Here is a 17875-nt window from a genome sequence, read left to right as displayed (position 1 = left end):
CCCTGCCCTGCCCTGCGCGACCCCTGCGGGAGGGGGCCGGTGGACCCCGCGGCCAGGCGCCCCTCACGCCCGCCTGTCTCTCTGCAGACGCGCTGGAGCCGGTGCTGCAGGACGGGCAGAGGCGCGTGCGGGCCCGACGCAGCCTCGCCGCGGGCCTGTCCTGGGGCCCATTCACCGGGAACGTCCAGACCAGAGCCTCGTCCCCCCGGCAGGCAGAACCGGTAAGGAGCCCCGACCCCAGGCCCGTCCCCCACCCAGCCTGGCTTAGACCCCAGCACAGAAGCTCTGGCCCCTTTGTGTGGGACTGCGGGGGGCGTGGCCTGAGACGGGACCCGGAGGCCGGGGAGGAGCTCGCTGCCTGGGCCCCGGCGTCCTAGAGGAGGTGGGACCTATGGGACCCCAGGGAGGGCTTCCTGGAGGAGGTGTTCTTTAAGTGGGACCTAGTGGTGCTGGGGTCAGTGGAGAGGCCTGTGCTGGGGGCAGGTGTCCCAGCGCTTGGGGGGCTGCGGCAGCGGGGAGAGAGCCTGTTCCCATCCGTGTGGGTCTTTGATGGGGACAGGGCACCGGAGCCCACGGTCCTCGTGACCTCGCCACACTCGATAATCTCTCTTGGTGACAGAGCCCTGCCCCGGGCAGAGCCTCCAAAGGCAGCTCTCTCCCTGCGAGAACGAGGCCCCCGTGGCCATCTACGGCGGATCATCCTGGTTTCCTCGCGCACGGGCGGGGGTGGGGGGGGCGACAAAGTTTCTTTTTAAATACGTCTCAGTTAAGACAAGGCACGAGTGGACAGGGACTAGCAGGTGAGCTTGGGCCCACGGTGTGAGCAGCAATGGTGGGGCAGGAGATAGGGGGCTTGTGTGGGAAGATGTCTGGGAGACGCCTCTGAGCCCTAGGAGGCCCATGGCACCCGGGGTCGGCCCCCTCAAGCCCAGGCTTAGATGATCCCAATGTGCAGGTACAGCCATGGCTTGGCCCCTTTTTGTTTCCTGATGTGGCATTCAGGTATGGCTTGATCCAGGGTATGCACTGGCTGGCCAGTGCCACGTAGTGCTGGGTCTCTTGGTCCTGAGGACCCAGGCGTGGGCCCGAATCAGCCTGTCCCGTGTCCTCAGGGGCAGGGCAGGGCTGTGCGGGCCAGGCCTGCCCTGCACCTAGAGGCCAGGTGCTGCCCTGGCAGCTCCGACCAGCTCTGAGCGGACAGCTGGAGCCCTGGCTCTCAGCCTGGGAGACGCGGGTGCTGGGGCGCAGCCCAGCAGAGCCCACAGGGCCGGTAAAGCAGGCAGGGTCCCTGCTGCAGACCCTGGGACCTGCCCACGGGTCGCGTCCCATCAGAATCTCTGTGCCGGGGCCCGGTGTTGGAAAAGCCTGCCGGGTTCTAATGTGCAGCCCGGCTCAGGGTCCCGCTGAGGGGCAGGCGCTGGTCCCAGGACAGGGAGCAGCTGCCTGCGTGGTCAGGCCGTCCCCCTTGCACAGGGCCCCATCCTGGGGTCTCCTTCCTGGCCGTTTCCTCGCTGTGCACCCCCAGGCGGGCCCTGGCCACTCTGAGCCTCCGCCTCCTCAGCCTCGGGCAAGACAGGGGGGCCCTGAAGCTCCTCCAGCCTGGGCCTGCAGACCCCGCAAGCTCCCTGAGAGGGGAGGGTGGCCGCGCCGTGCACTGGTCTGCGGGCAGGGAAGCTGGCGGCACACCTCCTGCCAGGGCGGCTGCACAAGTGAGACCGTCCAGGAGTGAGTTTGCCTCAGGGCTGGCTCAGTGGTGCGGCAGCCCTGCAGGACAATGACTACCTTGCCCCGTGGCCCCAGGCAGGCAGCTGGAGGGATCACAGTGGAAGCTCCAGGGTGGTGGATTTGGGCTCCAAGGAAGGAGCCAGGTTTCAGCTCCACCGCGGAAAGGAAGCTGTGGTGTTTAGAGCTGGCTCTGTAGGAAGTGAGCTCCCCATCACTGGAGGTATGCAAGCAGCAGTTGATTCTTCTGGGATGCTGGGATGTGGGGATGTTGGCAGGCATTTAATGGTTGGAAGAAGAAATGAGTGGGTGGGCTGGGAGCTCCATGGCACTCAGCTTTCAACTCTCAAAGGGTCAAGAAAACCTTATGTCGTGACCAGGAGCAAAGAGAAGGGTGGCCAGGAGCTGCGATGGGGCTGTCAGTGTGTTCAGCGTCTCTCCCCTCCGCGCCCTCCCGGGGTACGTCAGCCCCCAGACACGGGTGCGTGTTCCAGGCACGCTCCACACGCCTGTCCTCGTGTGTGGCCCCTCATCTTCTCCCCGCCCTGCCACCATCCGCATTTTACAGGCGGCAAGGCTGAGGCTTATGACTTGCCCACGTCCTCAGGATCAAATAGCAGAGCGAGAGTCGGAACCCACATCTGCCCGCCCCCAGAGACCCCCGCAGGCCCCTCAGTGACAGGGTCGAGGGTCTGGCAGCAGCCCGGGAGGCCGGCCTGTCCCTACCTGCCACCCCTCGCCCCTGCCCTCTCCACGCCAGGGGTTTTGTGCTCCTTGGGCCTGGGTGCCGCTCCTCCCGGGGAGACCGGGCAAACTTACAGACGCCCCGCGCACCGCGAGATAACGTCAGTGGCGCGCGAGCCAGAGAACCCCGTGCGCCTCCTGCCCGGGAGCCAGAGGAGCCAGAGGAAGGAGCCCCGCTCCCCCGGGCTTATCTCCCGCAGAATTAAAGCTCGATTAACCCTTATCTGCCCAGCGAGGCACTATCTCCGCCGTGGCGCCCAGTGTCCAGACACACCGTACAAGATGATTGATTTCTTAGAGATACGAACGCCGTTCCGATACTTCATTTATTGTCTAAATATTTTTGCTAACGTTTCAGCAGCCCTTATCGTCCCGGGCTGATGGGTCCCAGTTCTCCTCCCCGCACCTCCCCAAGAAAGACGTCGCCCCTGCCCCAGATTGTCCTATCAGCTGCCGGGCGGTTTGTCTTCTCTCTTTGGAGCCGGAGAAGGGAGGGGGCGGATCAGATGCTGTGACCCTTCCCCGCCAGTCTCAGGCCTGCGAGTTGCTCGAAGACAGGGGTGAGTGAGGGACAGGGTCACTTCCCCCACAATCCCTGTGCACGGGCCGCTGGGGTAAGTGCCCAGGAAGGAAACTGAGTGCACAGAGCCCTGGCCAGGAGTCAGAGTGTTAGTTCTGGCACCAATGCTGTGTGACCTGGGTCACGTCCCTTCCCTGAGCCAGCAATGGCTTCCAGCACTGCCAAGTCAGGGGTCGAAGGAGAGAATCCTCATGGGCCCAGTCAGCTCCAGAATTTAAAGTCAGATGCAGAAGAAACGCTCATGATGGTGGATGGGTGTATGGGTGAGTGGGTGGGTGGATGGATGGATGGAGAGGTGAGTGGATGGGTAGATGGATGGATGGATACGTGAGTGGATGGATGGATAGATGGATAGGTGAGGGGATGGATAAGATAGGTGAGTGGATGGGTAGGCGGATGGATGGATGGACAGGTGAGTGGATGGATGGATAAATGGGTGGATGGATGGGTGGGTGGATGGATGGGTGAGTGGATGGATAAGATAGGTGAGTGGATAAGTGGATGGGTAGATAGATGAATGGATGGATGGATACATGAGTGGATGGATGGATGGATGAGTGGATGAATGAGTGGATGGATGGGTGGGTGGAGGGATAGGTGAATGCATGGATGGATAAATGGGTAGATGGATGGGTGGGTGCATGGATAAGATAGGTGAGTGGATAGGTAGATAGGTCAGTGGATGAGTAGAGGATGGATGGACGGATAGGTGAGTGGATGGATGGGTAGATGGATAGATAGGTGGGTGGATGGATGAGTGAGTGGATGGGTAGATGGGTGAATGGGTGGGTGGATGGATAAGATAGGTGAGTGGATAAGTGGATGGGTAGATGGATGGATGGATGGATGGATACATGAGTGGATGGATGGATGGATGAGTGGATGAATGAGTGGATGGATGGGTAGATGGATAGATAGGTGGGTGGATGGATGAGTGAGTGGATGGGTAGATGGGTGGATGGGTGGGTGGATGGATAAGATAGGTGAGTGGATAGGAGAGTGGATGGGTGTGTGGATGGATGGATGGATGGATGGGTTGATGGATAAGATAGGTGAGTGGATAGGTGGATGGGTGAGTGGATGGGTGGGTGGATGGGTAGATCGGTGGATGGATGGGTGAGTGGATGGTGGATGGGTAGATGAATGGGTGGATAGATAGGTGAGTGGATGGATGGATAAATGGGTGGATGGATAGGTGGATGGGTGAGTGAATCGATAAGATAGGTGAATGGATGGGTGGACAGGTAGATGCATGGATAGATGGGTGGATGAAAGAGTAGGAGGGGATAGGTGGATGGATGGTGGGTGAATGGACTGATGAGCACAGGAGTCGATTCTCACCCCAGCCTGGCCTGGGCCTGCTCCGCCTGTCCTCCTGTCCCGTTGTTGCCCTGTGGCTCACTCGCTCTAGCCATGAGGTCACTGCAGCAGCAGTGAGACCACTGATGGGCCCCGTGTCTGCCAAGTGGAGTAGCGGGTCCAGTAGCGTAAGTCTCTGCCCAAGAAGCTTAAATGGGGCCACCCTGCCCCCGCCTGCCACATGGCCTCCATCAAGTCTTTGCCCAGGGATCAGTGTAGAGTGGCCCTGGGGGGGCTTCGATGGCCTGAGGCTCACGCACCTGGCATGGGGTGAGGTGTCCTGGAGGTATCACAGGGTCCAGGCAGCCCTTCCCGGCCACGCAGGGTCATCACCGTGCAGAGTCCAGCCTCACCGTGGGCGAGCCCTGGCCTGGGCCTCTTGGCCGGGCTGGGGGAGCTAAGCAGGTCACTCCCGCTTTCGTCTCCACTGAGGTCTGTTTGCCACAGGTAGTAATTCTAACAGGACAGGGTCCCCAGGCAGGCCTGCCCCCAGGTGCTCACCGCGCCCACTGTCCAGTGACTTCAGGGACCCCGGGCCTGGCTGTGCTGCTGCTTTACGCAGACAGGACATGTTGCCCTGCACCCTGCCCTCCTGGCCTGCGTGTGTTTCCGAGTGGTCTGCCCGTCCCCAACCCCTTCCCCACCACGTGGGGGCCTGGGGGGCCGTGCCACGGCCATGGCCTCACTGTGTTGGCCAGGCCGCCTGGTGCTTGGGGGGACAGCCTTGTTTTTCTATCACTTTGTCCCTGTCGCTTCCTGCCTGGCCCTTTGGGGTCCAAAGCCCTGGCCCGAGGGCGCTGAGCTTGCCGTCGGGGAAGCTGAGCCTGGCACCTGCCACCCAGCCTCACTATTCCCACCTGGGAAATGGGAGTCACGCCGTGAACCTGCCCTGGCAGGGGGCAGTTCCGCCCCGCTAAGGCCCCGTCAGTGCCACGAGCTGGCGTCTTACGCAGTCGATCCTCGTACAGCCCTGGACACTGACGCCAGCAACCCGGTGTCGGCAGAGCTGCTCCTGCTCTGGGGTGTCTGCTCCAGGCCCCGCTCCGGGCTCTCGGCGGCCCAGGTTGTCCTTGGCTTGTGGACACGTCACTGCAGCCTGTCTCTGTTGTCACAGGGCCTCCCCTCTATCTCCTCTTCCTTTCTGAGGACCTGAGTCATTGGGTTTAGGGCCCCCTAACCCGGGAGGATCTCGTCTCAAGAATCAAATCTTAGCACTTCTGCAAAGACCCTTTCTGCGACGATGTCCATTCAGAGGCTCCAAGCGGGGATCGCTGGAGGCCACTGTTCCGCCACAGGAGCGCGGCCCTCCGCAGGGTGGCCCTGAGCAGATGGTCCCGTCTGGCCCCGGCTGGAGCAGGTGGGGGAGGACGGCAGCTGGAGGTCCCCTGAGGCCGGTGGGCACTCTCGAGGCAGGAGACAGAGACCTGCCAGTCCAGGCCCGCCACTGGCTTCGCTGGGCCTCTCAGCACCCTGCCCCTCGTGCCTCAGTTTCCCTGCCTGCAGTGGTAGGAGCTGGGAATGTGCTCCAGGGTCTCAGAGGCTCCGGGGTCTTGACGGGCCCTGGGACCCCCTCCCGACACCCCAGGAAGACCCAGCTCAGGGCTGGGAGAAGCCTCTGCTTCTCAGGTCCGGCCCCCCGAGCCAGAGCAGGACGGGCCGCCTGCCGGGCCCTGCACCCCGCTGCCTGTGGGGCCAGGACAGCAGCAGGGTGTGTCCCACGGGGCAGAGAGAGCTCAGTCATACTGCCGGACCTCGCCCTCCCCGTCCCTCACTGTCCCCATCCCTCGTCCTCCCCGTTACTGTCCCTGTCCCCCCAGCCTCATGTCTGTCTCCACCCGTCCCTGTTTGTCCATCACTCCCTCCCGTCATCCACCCGCTGTCTCTTGCCGGCCTCCCTGCTCTGGTGTCCACCCCGGGAGATCCGGCTCTGCCCTCCTGTCCCCAGCACCTGGCACCCGGGTGGCCCTCGGGCTGCCTGCGGAACGAACAGTGCGTGCACGGATGACAGGGCAGCGGGGCCTGCGGAGACCCCACAGACCTGCGTTCTAGTCCTGCCTGCGCAGCCAGCCCTGAGAGCCTCCGTGTCCCCACCTGTGAAATGGCTCCTCCCAGGGTCTGGGGGAGGCAGAGGCGCCGAGGCCCAGCCGTGGCCCCTGCTGAAGGTGGGCAGGGGGCTTGGGATGGGCTGGGGGACGGAGGGACAGCCGGAGGGACAGGCCGCCCATCAGAGCCACCCCGGCTGCCGCAGCGTAGCCCTGACCCCGCGTTCCTGAAGGGCTGTCGGAGGGTCCCCTCCTCCCCTCCCAGCAGCTTCAGGAGAGGCACAGCGGGTTGGGAACAGCCTCCGATAAGCTGCCACGGCGGATGCGGTGCAGGTGCGGTGCCGATGGTTATCGTGCGAGCGCAGAGTCGAGACACTGACCCTTTGTCAGGGGAACAAGGAGGGTTCTCAGACACACCGGAGAGCTGGCAGTGGCCGCCCGTTACCCTGGGGCTGAAGCGGGGCCACGAGGGGGCTGCAAGGGAGCGCGGGGCAACCCGAGGGGCAGTGAGCAGGGCGGGCTCGGGGCCCTTGGCAGACCCGGGACACACCTGACCAGCCGGACGCCAAACCGGGGGGCACAGGCGGGGACGTTCAGGTGCCAGCAGGAGGGCCGAGCGGGACGGGAAGGAGACGCACCTGCCCGGCACCTGCTGCCACGCGAGGGCCAGGGAGCCTGCCCGGGCCCGCGCCTCACACCCGGTGCGGGGAGCTTCTGTGCCGGGGCTGTTTGGAAAAGGCAAAAGAAGACGAGACAAAGAAAGAAAATAAAATAACCGGGCAGCCCACGCGGTGCCAGCCCCTCCGCAGGGAAAGCAGAAACTGCCATCTGCTTCCTGGCCCGGCATCCTTGGGCCTGGGCGCCAGCAGCGGCCCCGGGGCAGGCAGGCAGGTGGCCGCGGGCTGACCTCAGGGTCCAGCCACCTGGCACAGGCGAGAGCTGGCTCAGGGCTGGCTGGTCACGTGGCCACCTCCAGACTGGGGACTGCTCGAGCCTCTCCCTGGGGCGCCGTGGGTGGTCCCCTCGTCCCAAGGGGCCAAGGGCAGACTGACAGGGAGCCCCCAGGTGTGGGGGTGACAGGTCCCCTCTCAAAGTGTCTGGGCGTGAAGGGAACGTGGCTGGGAAGGCCCTCCTGGGTGTGGGTGCGGGATGGGGCCCCCGTCCCCGTGGGACCCAGGTGGCCGGCACCCCGCGCCCAGGGAAGGCGCCACGTAGGGGCCCTAGAAGTGTCGGGGTGCTGCTGGCGGGTCGCTGGGCCGGCCGGGAACATGGCGCCTTCCCTCCCGCGGAAGCTCCCCAGGAAAGTCGGGGGTTGTGCAGCGTCAGCAAAGTTGTGCGTGTTTTTATCATGCTGCGAACACGCTGCCTCTGCGGGTGATAAGCGTGAAACCGACCGGGAGGCTGTCAGTCTCAGTTTGAGGGTTTAGAAATATTGGGACGAATAATTAGATTTCATATCGTTACCGCAGCACCCATCGCGGGATCAGGCAGATTAATTTTTTTCACCTCCTCCACTCATTAATATTCATTAGACACTCGGGAAGGCCGAGAGCGAGGGGGGGCCCCAGCCACCGCCGAGAGCTGCCCGCCCAGCTCGGGCGCAGCGGGGACGCAGGAGTCGCCGGCCACCGCCTCTGTGCCAGGCCCCTGCCCACCCCCAGCCGTGACCGCGGCAGACACCCCGTCCGAGCCAGTGGAGGGCCCTTCCCCGGCCCCACTGAGAGTCACCGTGGCGTCTGTGAAAAGTGGGGTGCCCGCCCGGCACCAGCCTGCCTGAAGCAGGCGCTTTGGTGGAGATGCCACCCAAAAGTGACGTTGGCACTTGCTGTCCTGGGCCAGGCCCAACAGAGCCCGAAGGCACCGCCCTGCCCCCCGTCCTGCCAGGCCAAGAGCCAGGGTGGCAGAGCTGGTGTATGTCACGTCCAGGTGACGTGCCAGGTGGGCGTCACACAGATCGCTACCTCCCACCGCCCTGGGAGGACAGTCACAGAGACGGGAGCTGGCAGGACGGGGACGGGCCCAGAGCACGTGGGGCTCAGGCCTCCCCTCCATCCTCAAAACAGCGCCGTATGGGGAGAGGGCACCGCCCGTTCGCAGATGAGAAACCTGTGGCTGGGAGTGACTTCGTGCTGGGACTGTCCCCGGCCCACCAGCTAGCTCGTCTCTGCTCGCCTGTTCTGTGACTGAGCCATGTGGCTGTAGGCAGGTGACGCAGAGGCCACCTGCTCTGCTGGCCAGGCTGCCCCGACCTTGCCAGGAGTCGCTGCCAGGAGTCCCCGGCCCGAAGGCCTTACCTCGCTGGCCCCCGGGTCTGCCGTGTGCAGGGGTCCAGAGTGGCCGGCGCAGGTCTGGGCCCTGCCCCAGGTCCCGGCAGGGAGGCCAGGACTCGACTGGACCTCACCGCCTAGCTCTGCCGTCCTCGCGGTCCCCACGCACACGGGCAAAGCCCAGGCGAGCTCAGGGGCTCAGATCTAGGCAGGGGTGCCCAGGACCCCACTGGGGACACCCTGCACTCTGGCAGCGGCCAGCCGACCGCCTGCTCACCACAGGGTGCACAGAACTGTCCCGTGCAAGCAGCATTTCCAGGTGGCAGCAGGGGACACTGGTTTTTCAGTCAAAGTTTGTCATGTATAACGTTTCTCGTTATAAGGATTTATTTGTATAGCATAAAAAGTGAGTGGGTTTACAGAAAAATCCTCAAGCACGGACGTGTGCACGCCTCTCGACACGGCACCCAGGTGTGCGGTTTGGGACACCACGTGGGCAGCGGGTGCAGAGCCCAGGGTGGGCGCGGGGGCTTAGGAGGGGCTGAGGCTGGCGGGATGGTGGCAGCCACGCCCACCCCCCGGGGACGAGGCGGGGCCAGGATTCTGCCTGTCCCCTCCGCGTCTGACCCAGGCGGATGGCCCAGCGCCAGGCCGCAGACGGCCCTGCCCCGCCCCAGCCCTCTGCTGGCACCAGGCTGCGTCGGGACTGGGCTCACGTGCGCTTCCTCTGCTGCCGGGCTGGGGGCCAGGGCAGGGGGGCGGGGGTGAGGCGGCCTCGCAAGGGCCTGGCCCGAGTGCTCTTCCCTTCCAGGCTCTCAGCCAGAGCCACAGAGGGACAGCCTGGCTCGGCCCAAGGCAGTGTTGGCACCAGCTCTGTCTCTCCCTGCCCCGTGCCTCAGTTTCCCCACCTGTGCGATGGAGCAGAGGGCACTGTCTGCTCTCCAGGGTGACCGTGAGGCCAAGGGGCTAGGAGCTGACCCAACGCAAGGTCCCTGCAGCCCACAGGGAGGGGGGGTGCCGGGCCAGCCTCAGGGTGGGGAGGGCGTGCTGTGGAGCCCGGGCTGGTGTCCAGGGTGGTATATGGGCACTACGGCCGTGCCCTGCAGAGGGAAGGGGAGGACACCCAGGCCTGGGGGGACATGGAAGTCTGTGCCTAGGGAGGGGCCATGTTGGCCCCAGCCCACGGAGCTCATTTTGGAGGCTTCGGGCCGTGTGGACGAGCCTGTGTCTGGTCCAGCCCCCACATGGAGGACCGTGGCCCCCAGGCCGAGCAGGTGGGCAGGGAGAGGACACAGATTGGGTGTGAAGTCAGCCTCCACCACTCACTGGCTGTGTGACCTTGGCCATGCCGCTTGACCTCTCTGGGCCTGGTTCCAAAAGAACACAGCACCCAACCACAGAGGGCACCGCTCCCTGCTGCGCTTCTGCCTCCCAAGGTGTTAGGGGGGCCGCCTGCCCCCCCAGACCCGAGGCAGGCGGTGGATTCCGTCTCGTGGATGCCCCCCCCCCACCGTGCACGGAAGCCCCCAGCCAGGCCCCGCTGTGTGACTGACGCCCCATGTTCTGCCCCCAGAGCCCAGCCCTGACCCTGCTGCTGGCGGACGAGGCCTGCTGGCTGAGGACGCTGCCCCAGGCCCTGACCCAGGCCGAAGCCAACACTGAGATCTACAGGAAGGGTCGGTATCACGTGGCCCCTCCTGCGGCCTTCCGGAAGGTGGGGGCCCCCGGCTCCTCTTCCCTTAAAGGAAACAGCCTGCATGTCCGAGGGAGGGAGGCCAGCAGGGTCTTGGCTGTCACAGCCGCCGCCCCCAGCGTCCGATGAACGCCCGTCTGGGGCCGGGTACGGGACCTGTCCCCTTCTGGGCCTGGGAGCCAACCGAGACAGACCCTCTACTCGGACAATCCAAGACCACAAATCCACTTGCAAGGGAGCCCCCTGGGCAGGCTAGGCCAGGCCAGGCATCTGCCCCTCTGGGGGACGCTGTGGCCCCTGCACCTCCTCCCAGCCTGGCCCAGCCTGCTCTCAGGGTCTCTGGAGACCGCAGGGCCAGCAGCAGGGCCCCGAGACCCAGGCTGGCTACAGGAACTGCTGGAGGACGGCGTTCGAGCCCACCTGTGTTCCTTACCCGTTGTGGGGCCCTGGGCAAGTCCCTCACCTTCCGCAGCCTCTGTTTCTCTCTCTGGAAAATGGGCTTGAGGCCCAGGAGCTTCTGCCCCACCCGCACCCTCCGCCTCCCTCAGCCGACCCCGCAGGATGGGCAGGAGCTGGGCCGGGGCCTCCCGGCTCTCAGCAGCAACCCCCTCAGTGGTATGGACGCCCCAGTCCCGGCCTAGGGGTGCTGTCCCCGAGATCGAGGTGCAGCCTTCCCAGCACATGGGACTCAGGGTCAGGGTTGGGAGCCCCCTCCCTGCAGACGAGGAGGCTCGGGCCAGAGGGAGGACGTGGACACCAGCGTGGGCCGTCTGCGCAAGGGGGTCCCTGGGAGGGCTGAGTGCCAGCCGGCTGTGATCAGTCGCCCACCACAGGGCACGTGTTGCCAGGATGTCCTGGACCACGGCCAGGGAGTGGCCTCTGCCACATGTCCCCACGGAGGCAAAGCCCGTCAGAGCCAGAGGCCACTGGGGGCAGGGGCCGGGCCCGGGCCGGGGCCGTCCCTATGAACAGCCCTCCTGCCGGTGGCTGTGTGCAGAGCGGGGTTCCGTGGGACCTGGGCCAGGGCCTCGCCCCGAGTGCCTCCGTGTCCCTGCCTGTGGGCAGAGAGGACCCCGGGTCCCCCACCCCCCTGAAGGGGTCTCTGAGGACCCAGAGAGAGCGGCCAGGAGAGGCCGCGAGGAGCCAGCGTGGGTTTGCACACCAGCTGGGACTTGGCCAGTGCGCACACTGCCCTTCCTGCCGGCCTGGCCAGCCGGCCTCCAGCCAAGCGCTCAGAAAGGACAGGGGTCCTTGCGGGGCCGATGCTGGTGCGGTGACACTGCCCCTGGGGTGGCCAAAGGCCCTCTGGGCATAGCCAGGGTCCACCTGCCAGCGGAGCGCCATCCTGAGCGCAGGGCGGCTGCTGGGCCCATGGGCGGTAGCCGGCTGGGCGCTCCCAGGGAAGCACAGCGCCGGCCGTGCCAGGAGCCGACGGTGCCGCTGAGCCGGGCTCTGCTGGCCGAGGCTGCCCCCTGCAGGCCGCCGCAGGAGCCGCAGCCGACTCACCCCTGGCCACAGCCACAGCCAGCGCTCTCTCCCTGTGGCCCGAGTGGCTGCCCATGGTCTCCCCCAGTGGCTCTGCCACCTGCCCTGCATGTGGCCCTTCCTGGGAAATGCCCTCAGGGCCCTCCCACTGGGGCGAGCGCGAGACTGGAGGCCGAGGGAACAGTCAGGCCTGAGCGCGCGCCCGCCCGCCCGGGGACCACCAGCCTCGCCCCCAGGGCGGCAGAACGGCAGCCGGCTAGCCACAGCTGTGGACCCGGCTGTGGGGTGTGGCCACTCCCTGGCCGTGGCCTCCACCCAGGCCCCAAGACCCTTGTCTTTAAGATGGGGGGGGGCACAGGAGGGTCAGAGGTTGGGAGCCAGTGGTGCCAAGCCCAGCAGTGCCGGTTCTAGCATCACGGATGCCTGTGTCCCTCCAGATGACGCCCTCTGGTGCAGGGTCACCAAGCCGGTGCCCGCGGGTGCACTCCTGAGTGTGTTCCTCATGCCTGAGCCCTGCGGCACCCCCAGCCACCCCGTGAAGAAGGAGCCAGCAGAGCCCGCGTGCCCGGCCCCCGCACACAGCGACATCCAGCTCCTGCCCCAGCAGGCGGGCATGGCGTCCATCCTCGCCACAGCCGTCGTCAACAGTGAGTGTGCCACCGTGTCCCCGGGTGTCCCCGCCCCGGGCACAGGGCTGCAGTGATGTCCACAGGCTAATGACCCATACTGACCTACCCTGCCAGGCTCTGGGTGGCCGCCAAGCTGAGGGGCTGGTGGGGCAGGGAACGCACTGCAGGGGGTCCCGGGGGGCTGAGTGGGGTCCTCCGAGGGGGCTCCGGGCTGCCACACCGAGAGGAACGGCAGGGAAGGGAGGTCCACATGGTCGCCCCGAGTGACCGCAGGGAGTCGGCTCTGCAGAGACCGGGCAGACCAGATGGGTCTGCAGTGTGGGGAGGAGGGTCCCGAGCTCGGGTCACACTGAGGGAAAAGGCGTTGTGTTTACACGTCCACACCCTGGCCCAGCTCTTCCGCAACCAACGGGCCCGGCCCCAGTCAGTCCTGGCTTAATGCTGGGGACCCCGCCATCCTGGGCCTGTCTCCCACTGTGAGAGGTGAGGGTGCAGGTCACCCAAGCTGACCGCCCAGGACAGGCCTGTGGTCGGGGGGTGACCACCCAGCCAAGTTCAGGGCCCCCCTCCCCACGTCCCAGCCAGCAGCACAGCTCCCAGCAACGACCTTGCAGACACCAAAACAAACCATCCTGGATCCCAGCTCAGGGCCTCAGCAGAGAGAACAGAGCTGCCTGGGGCCCCTGATAAAAAGGGAACTCAGAAAACAGAAATAAACACTACGATAGGAAGGAGATCTGAGTCACAAAAGCCACTAGAAAAACTGCAGGGGAGGAAGAGGCCGCCCCGTAGACAAGTACTTAAGTTCCTTAAAAGAGGAAAAGGTGCACAACTGGCCGTGCAGGGAAGGGGTGGGGAGAGGACCCACGCCGACCACCGGGCTCGGACGCACATCAGAGAAGCCGGGTGAGAAACAGGCACGAACTCGCGGAGGCAGAAACCAGATACCGACCGCTCAGAGCCAGATAAGGGAGCCCAGGCCCCCCAGGTTCCACACCAAGGTCGAGGCCGGGCAGAACCAGCCCTCCCTGTCCTCAGCCAAGGGCACTGGGGGGATCTGGGCGGGCACCAGCAGAACATTCCTTAAAATCCTGTCGTAAAGGCGCTGAGAACAGAGACTGCTCACGCCTGTTAAAAAGCCCTCACCAGCTGGCGAAACCACACCAAACCGTCCGAACCCCCAGAACTCTGAAAAGTTGTAAGCGGCCTGTTTGGGGCAAGCCTGGCAAATGCCCCACATGTGACAGTCAGTGGTAACTGACGCAGAGCTGCCCAGGTGTGTGGGGGTGGGAGTGGGGGTGGGGGGCGTCTGGGCCTTGCCCCCCCCCAGGCCACGCGTGGCCGTCCTGTGGCTGAACGCCCAGGGATCGTGCACGCGGGTTCCCTGTGTAGCCCGTCACCCCCCACACCTGTGCACACGCCTGCGCACACACGCTTCCTCTTCCATGACCTCCCAGGCCCCTCAGGTGCACACGCCCACTGCCCTCGCCGGCACTTGGTCACCCCGGCCACGTCGTGGACGCCCAGCTGCACCCCGGTGGGGTCCACCAGCTCGTCCACAGTCCTTGCTCGGGCCCCCGTGAGGCCCCCTCCTCACAGGGCCCACTGGTGGAAGGCCCTTGGGAGGCCACTCAGAGGCCCCACTCCACCCAGAGGTCCCGGGAGGGGGCGGGACCATGAGAGGACAGTCGAGGAGGCCGTACAGTTACGGCCGGGCAGCACGCGCAGTCTGGGCGAGGCCCCTGCTCTGCCAGAGGCCCCGGCCGCGCGCTGGCTGGCAGGCTACCCCCTGCCACCGGTGCCCTCTCAGCCGCGCCCACCTCTGTCCCCCGCAGAAGACGTCTTCCCCTGCAAGGACTGCGGCATCTGGTACCGCAGCGAGCGCAACCTGCAGGCCCACCTCCTCTACTACTGCGCCAGCCGCCAGAGCGCTGGCTCCCCGGCCACGGCGGCCGCGGACGAGAAACCCAAGGAGACCTACCCCAACGAGCGCATCTGCCCCTTCCCGCAGTGCCGCAAAAGCTGCCCCAGCGCCAGCTCCCTGGAGATCCACATGCGCAGCCACAGCGGTGAGCCCCTCCCCCACACCCCCACGCCCCCTCCCCAAGCACCGTCACTGGGTGGACCTCCCACCGGCCCTGTGTGCCCGGGTGCAAACGCCACGCCCCACCCAGGAGGACCAAGGTGCCGCACGTGCCCCTGTGTGGTCCCCCCCAGGAGGTCCCAGAGCAGGCGGCCCACGCCGCTGTCCGATGGCCAGCTCAGGGCTGGGCTCTGGCCGCCGTCCTGAGAGACCAGAGGCGGAGTTTCAGGAGCCCCCCACACAGATCAAGGCCCTGGGGCCAGCGCCCGCCTTCCCGGTCGCGGGAGCCCAGGCGGGGCAGGCTGCCGGCGCTGGCCCTCACTGGCGTGCGTTCTAGGGGAGCGGCCGTTCGTGTGCCTGATCTGCCTGTCGGCCTTCACCACCAAGGCCAACTGCGAGCGGCACCTCAAGGTGCACACGGACACGCTGAGCGGTAGGTAGGCGGGCGGGCCGAGGGGCCTGTGGGCCTCGCCCTTGGCCCCAGGGCCCTGACCACCACGTGGCCCACAGGTGTTTGTCACAGCTGTGGCTTCGTCTCTACCACAAGGGACATCCTCTACAGCCACCTGGTCACCAACCACATGGTCTGCCAGCCTGGCTCTAAGGGCGAGATCTACTCGCCAGGGACCGGACACCCAGCTGCCAAGCTGCCCCCAGGTGAGTGGGCTGGTTGAGGCCACCGCTGCTTCTTGGGTCTCGGAGGAGTGGGGAGGGAGGGGGCTTGTCAACAAGTCAAGTGGGGGCCAATTTCAGCCTTGGCCCTAAACCAGCTGCTGGGGCTCACCCCTCCGGCTCTAGCCCAGCCAGGTCCTGCCCCAGGCCTGAAGTGGGCCCCTGTGGTCTCCCTGCAGACAGTCTGGCCAGCTTCCAGCAGCACGGGGCGCTGCCCGGCCCCCTGGCCTCCGCAGACCTGGGCCTGGTGCCCACCCTGTCGCCGGGACTGGACAGGAAGGCCGCAGCCGAGGCCACCAACGGAGTGGCCCCCCAGAATGGGGGCAGCAGCGAGTCCCCAGCAGCCCCCAGGAGCATCAAGGTGGAGGCCGCAGAGGAGCCAGAGGCGGCCCGCGCCCCCGGTGAGCCAGGGCCCCAGGCCCCATCGCGGACCCCGTCGCCACGCAGCCCCGCCCCGGCCAGGGTGAAGGCCGAGCTGTCCAGCCCCACGCCGGGCTCCAGCCCGGTGCCTGGGGAGTTGGGGCTGGCAGGGGCCCTCTTCCTGCCGCAGTACGTGTTCGCGCCCGACGCGGGCACGGCGCCCCCGGCCCCCGCGCCCCCCGCCTCGGAGATCCTGGCCAAGATGTCGGAGCTGGTGCACAGCCGGCTGCAGCAGGGTGCCGGGGGCGCGCAGGCTGGCCTCTTCGCGGGGGCCCCCAAGGGCGCAACGTGCTTCGAGTGCGAGATCACTTTCAGCAACGTCAACAACTACTACGTGCACAAGCGCCTCTACTGCTCCGGCCGCCGCGCCCCCGAGGACGCGCCCACCGCGCGCAGGCCCAAGGCGGCCCCCGGTCCGGCCCGCGCGCCTCCCGGCCCGCCCGCGGAGCCCGACGCAGCGCGCTCGTCGCCGGGCCCCGGGGCGCGCGAGGACGGCGCGGGCGGCGCGGCCACCCCCGAGGATGGTGCGGGCGGCCGGGGCAGCGAGGGCAGCCAGAGCCCGGGCAGCTCGGTGGACGACGCAGACGACGACCCCAGCCGCACGCTGTGCGAGGCCTGCAACATCCGCTTCAGCCGCCACGAGACCTACACGGTGCACAAGCGCTACTACTGCGCCTCGCGCCACGACCCGCCGCCGCGCCGCCCGGCGCCCCCCGCGCTCCCCGCCGCGCCTGTGCGCACGCGCCGGCGCCGCAAGCTCCACGAGCTGCACGCGGCCCCCGCCGTGCCCCCCGAGGCGCCCGCGTCGCCGCGGCCCACGAGCGCAAGCAGCGGCCCCGGCCCCGGCCCTGGCCCCGCGCTCTCGCCAGGCCCTGCCGCCGACGGCCCCATCGACCTGAGCAAGAAGCCGCGGCGCCAGCCCGCGCCCGGGCCGCCCGCGCTGGCCGACTACCACGAGTGCACGGCCTGCCGCGTGAGCTTCCACAGCCTCGAGGCCTACCTGGCGCACAAGAAGTACTCGTGCCCCGCCGTGCCGCCACCCGGCGCACTCGGCCTGCCCGCCGCCGCCTGCCCCTACTGCCCGGCCGGCGGCCCGGTGCGCGGGGACCTGCTGCAGCACTTCGGCCTGGCGCACGGCCTGCTGCTGGGCGCGCCCCTGGCCGGCCCGGGGGCCGAGGCCCGGACGCCCGCGGAGCGCGGTCCCCCACCCGCCGCCTCGCCCTCGCCCTCGCCCGCCGCCTCCCCGCAGCCCGGACCCCGCGGCCCCCGGGACGGCCCCGGCCCTGAGCCCCCCGAGCCGCCGCCCGGCCCAGCCAGCGGCAGCCCGCGGCCCGGCCCGCCCCCGTCGTCGCCGCCACCACCACCCTCCCTCTCGGACAAGGGCGTGCAGACACCTGGCAAGGGCGCCCCGGCGCCCGTGCCCAACGGCAACCACAGGTACTGCCGTCTGTGCAACATCAAGTTCAGCAGCCTGTCCACGTTCATCGCCCACAAGAAGTATTACTGCTCCTCGCACGCCGCCGAGCATGTGAAGTGAGCGCCACACTACAGACTGGAGAAGCTTTACACGCCCGTCGGGAGCAGGGCCCCCACCCAGCCAGGACTCCTGCTCCGGGGAAGCTCACCAAGCACAGGCCTCGGCAGAGGGGGCTGCCGGGGACAGCGCCCGCCCGGACCCTTGGCACTTAATAAAGAAGTTCAGTTTGATGAGCACAGTGGCGGAGCAGCCTGGTTCTCTGAGCAGAGGGGCCCTGGGGCCCACACAGCCGGAGCCTCGGGTGCCCTCTGTGTACCCACCACCGCCCCTGGCTTGCACGCAGGCCCCTGCGGGAGCCTCACACTGGGGGTCGTAAGAGCTGCATGGAGCCCTGGGTCAGTCTGAGGCCACAGCACGCGCTGTGACCACTGCCCTGCCCAGCTGCTCTGGGCCGCCTCCCACCACAGCCCAACCGGCAGTGCCGGCTTGGCCACCGGACACCAGAGGGGAGGATGTCATTGTGGCCTGGCCCGCCATCCTCCCACCTACTTGGTCTCTGGGCCTGGATGTCACTTGTCCAATCTCAGACTGCCAGGGATTGCAGGGACGGTGTGTCATGGGGAGGGTGAAGCCCTCTGGTCCCCAAAGCTGGGGGGAGAATGGGACGTGGGCAGGGCGAGCCAGGGCCCCTCCTGCTTGGAC

General features: G+C 66.9%; 1 protein-coding gene across 1 annotated transcript in view; it reads left to right on the top strand.

Moving 5' to 3' along the window:
• The window catches only part of ZFPM1 (zinc finger protein, FOG family member 1), a 62455-nt gene extending 45057 nt beyond the window's left edge, over window positions 1–17398 (top strand). The window contains exons 4-10 of the mRNA XM_069497888.1: window positions 88–221; window positions 10288–10390; window positions 12330–12539; window positions 14357–14590; window positions 14942–15037; window positions 15115–15261; window positions 15456–17398. Coding sequence (XP_069353989.1) covers window positions 88–221; window positions 10288–10390; window positions 12330–12539; window positions 14357–14590; window positions 14942–15037; window positions 15115–15261; window positions 15456–17233 — 2702 coding nt within the window. The 3' untranslated portion in view covers window positions 17234–17398. The remainder of the gene's footprint in view (window positions 1–87; window positions 222–10287; window positions 10391–12329; window positions 12540–14356; window positions 14591–14941; window positions 15038–15114; window positions 15262–15455) is intronic.
• Window positions 17399–17875: the final 477 nt, after the last annotated feature.

This window comes from Eulemur rufifrons, chromosome 23 (assembly GCF_041146395.1).
Source record: "Eulemur rufifrons isolate Redbay chromosome 23, OSU_ERuf_1, whole genome shotgun sequence".
Taxonomy (NCBI): Eukaryota; Metazoa; Chordata; class Mammalia; order Primates; family Lemuridae; genus Eulemur; species Eulemur rufifrons.
This window is presented reverse-complemented; position numbering and strand designations above follow the sequence as displayed.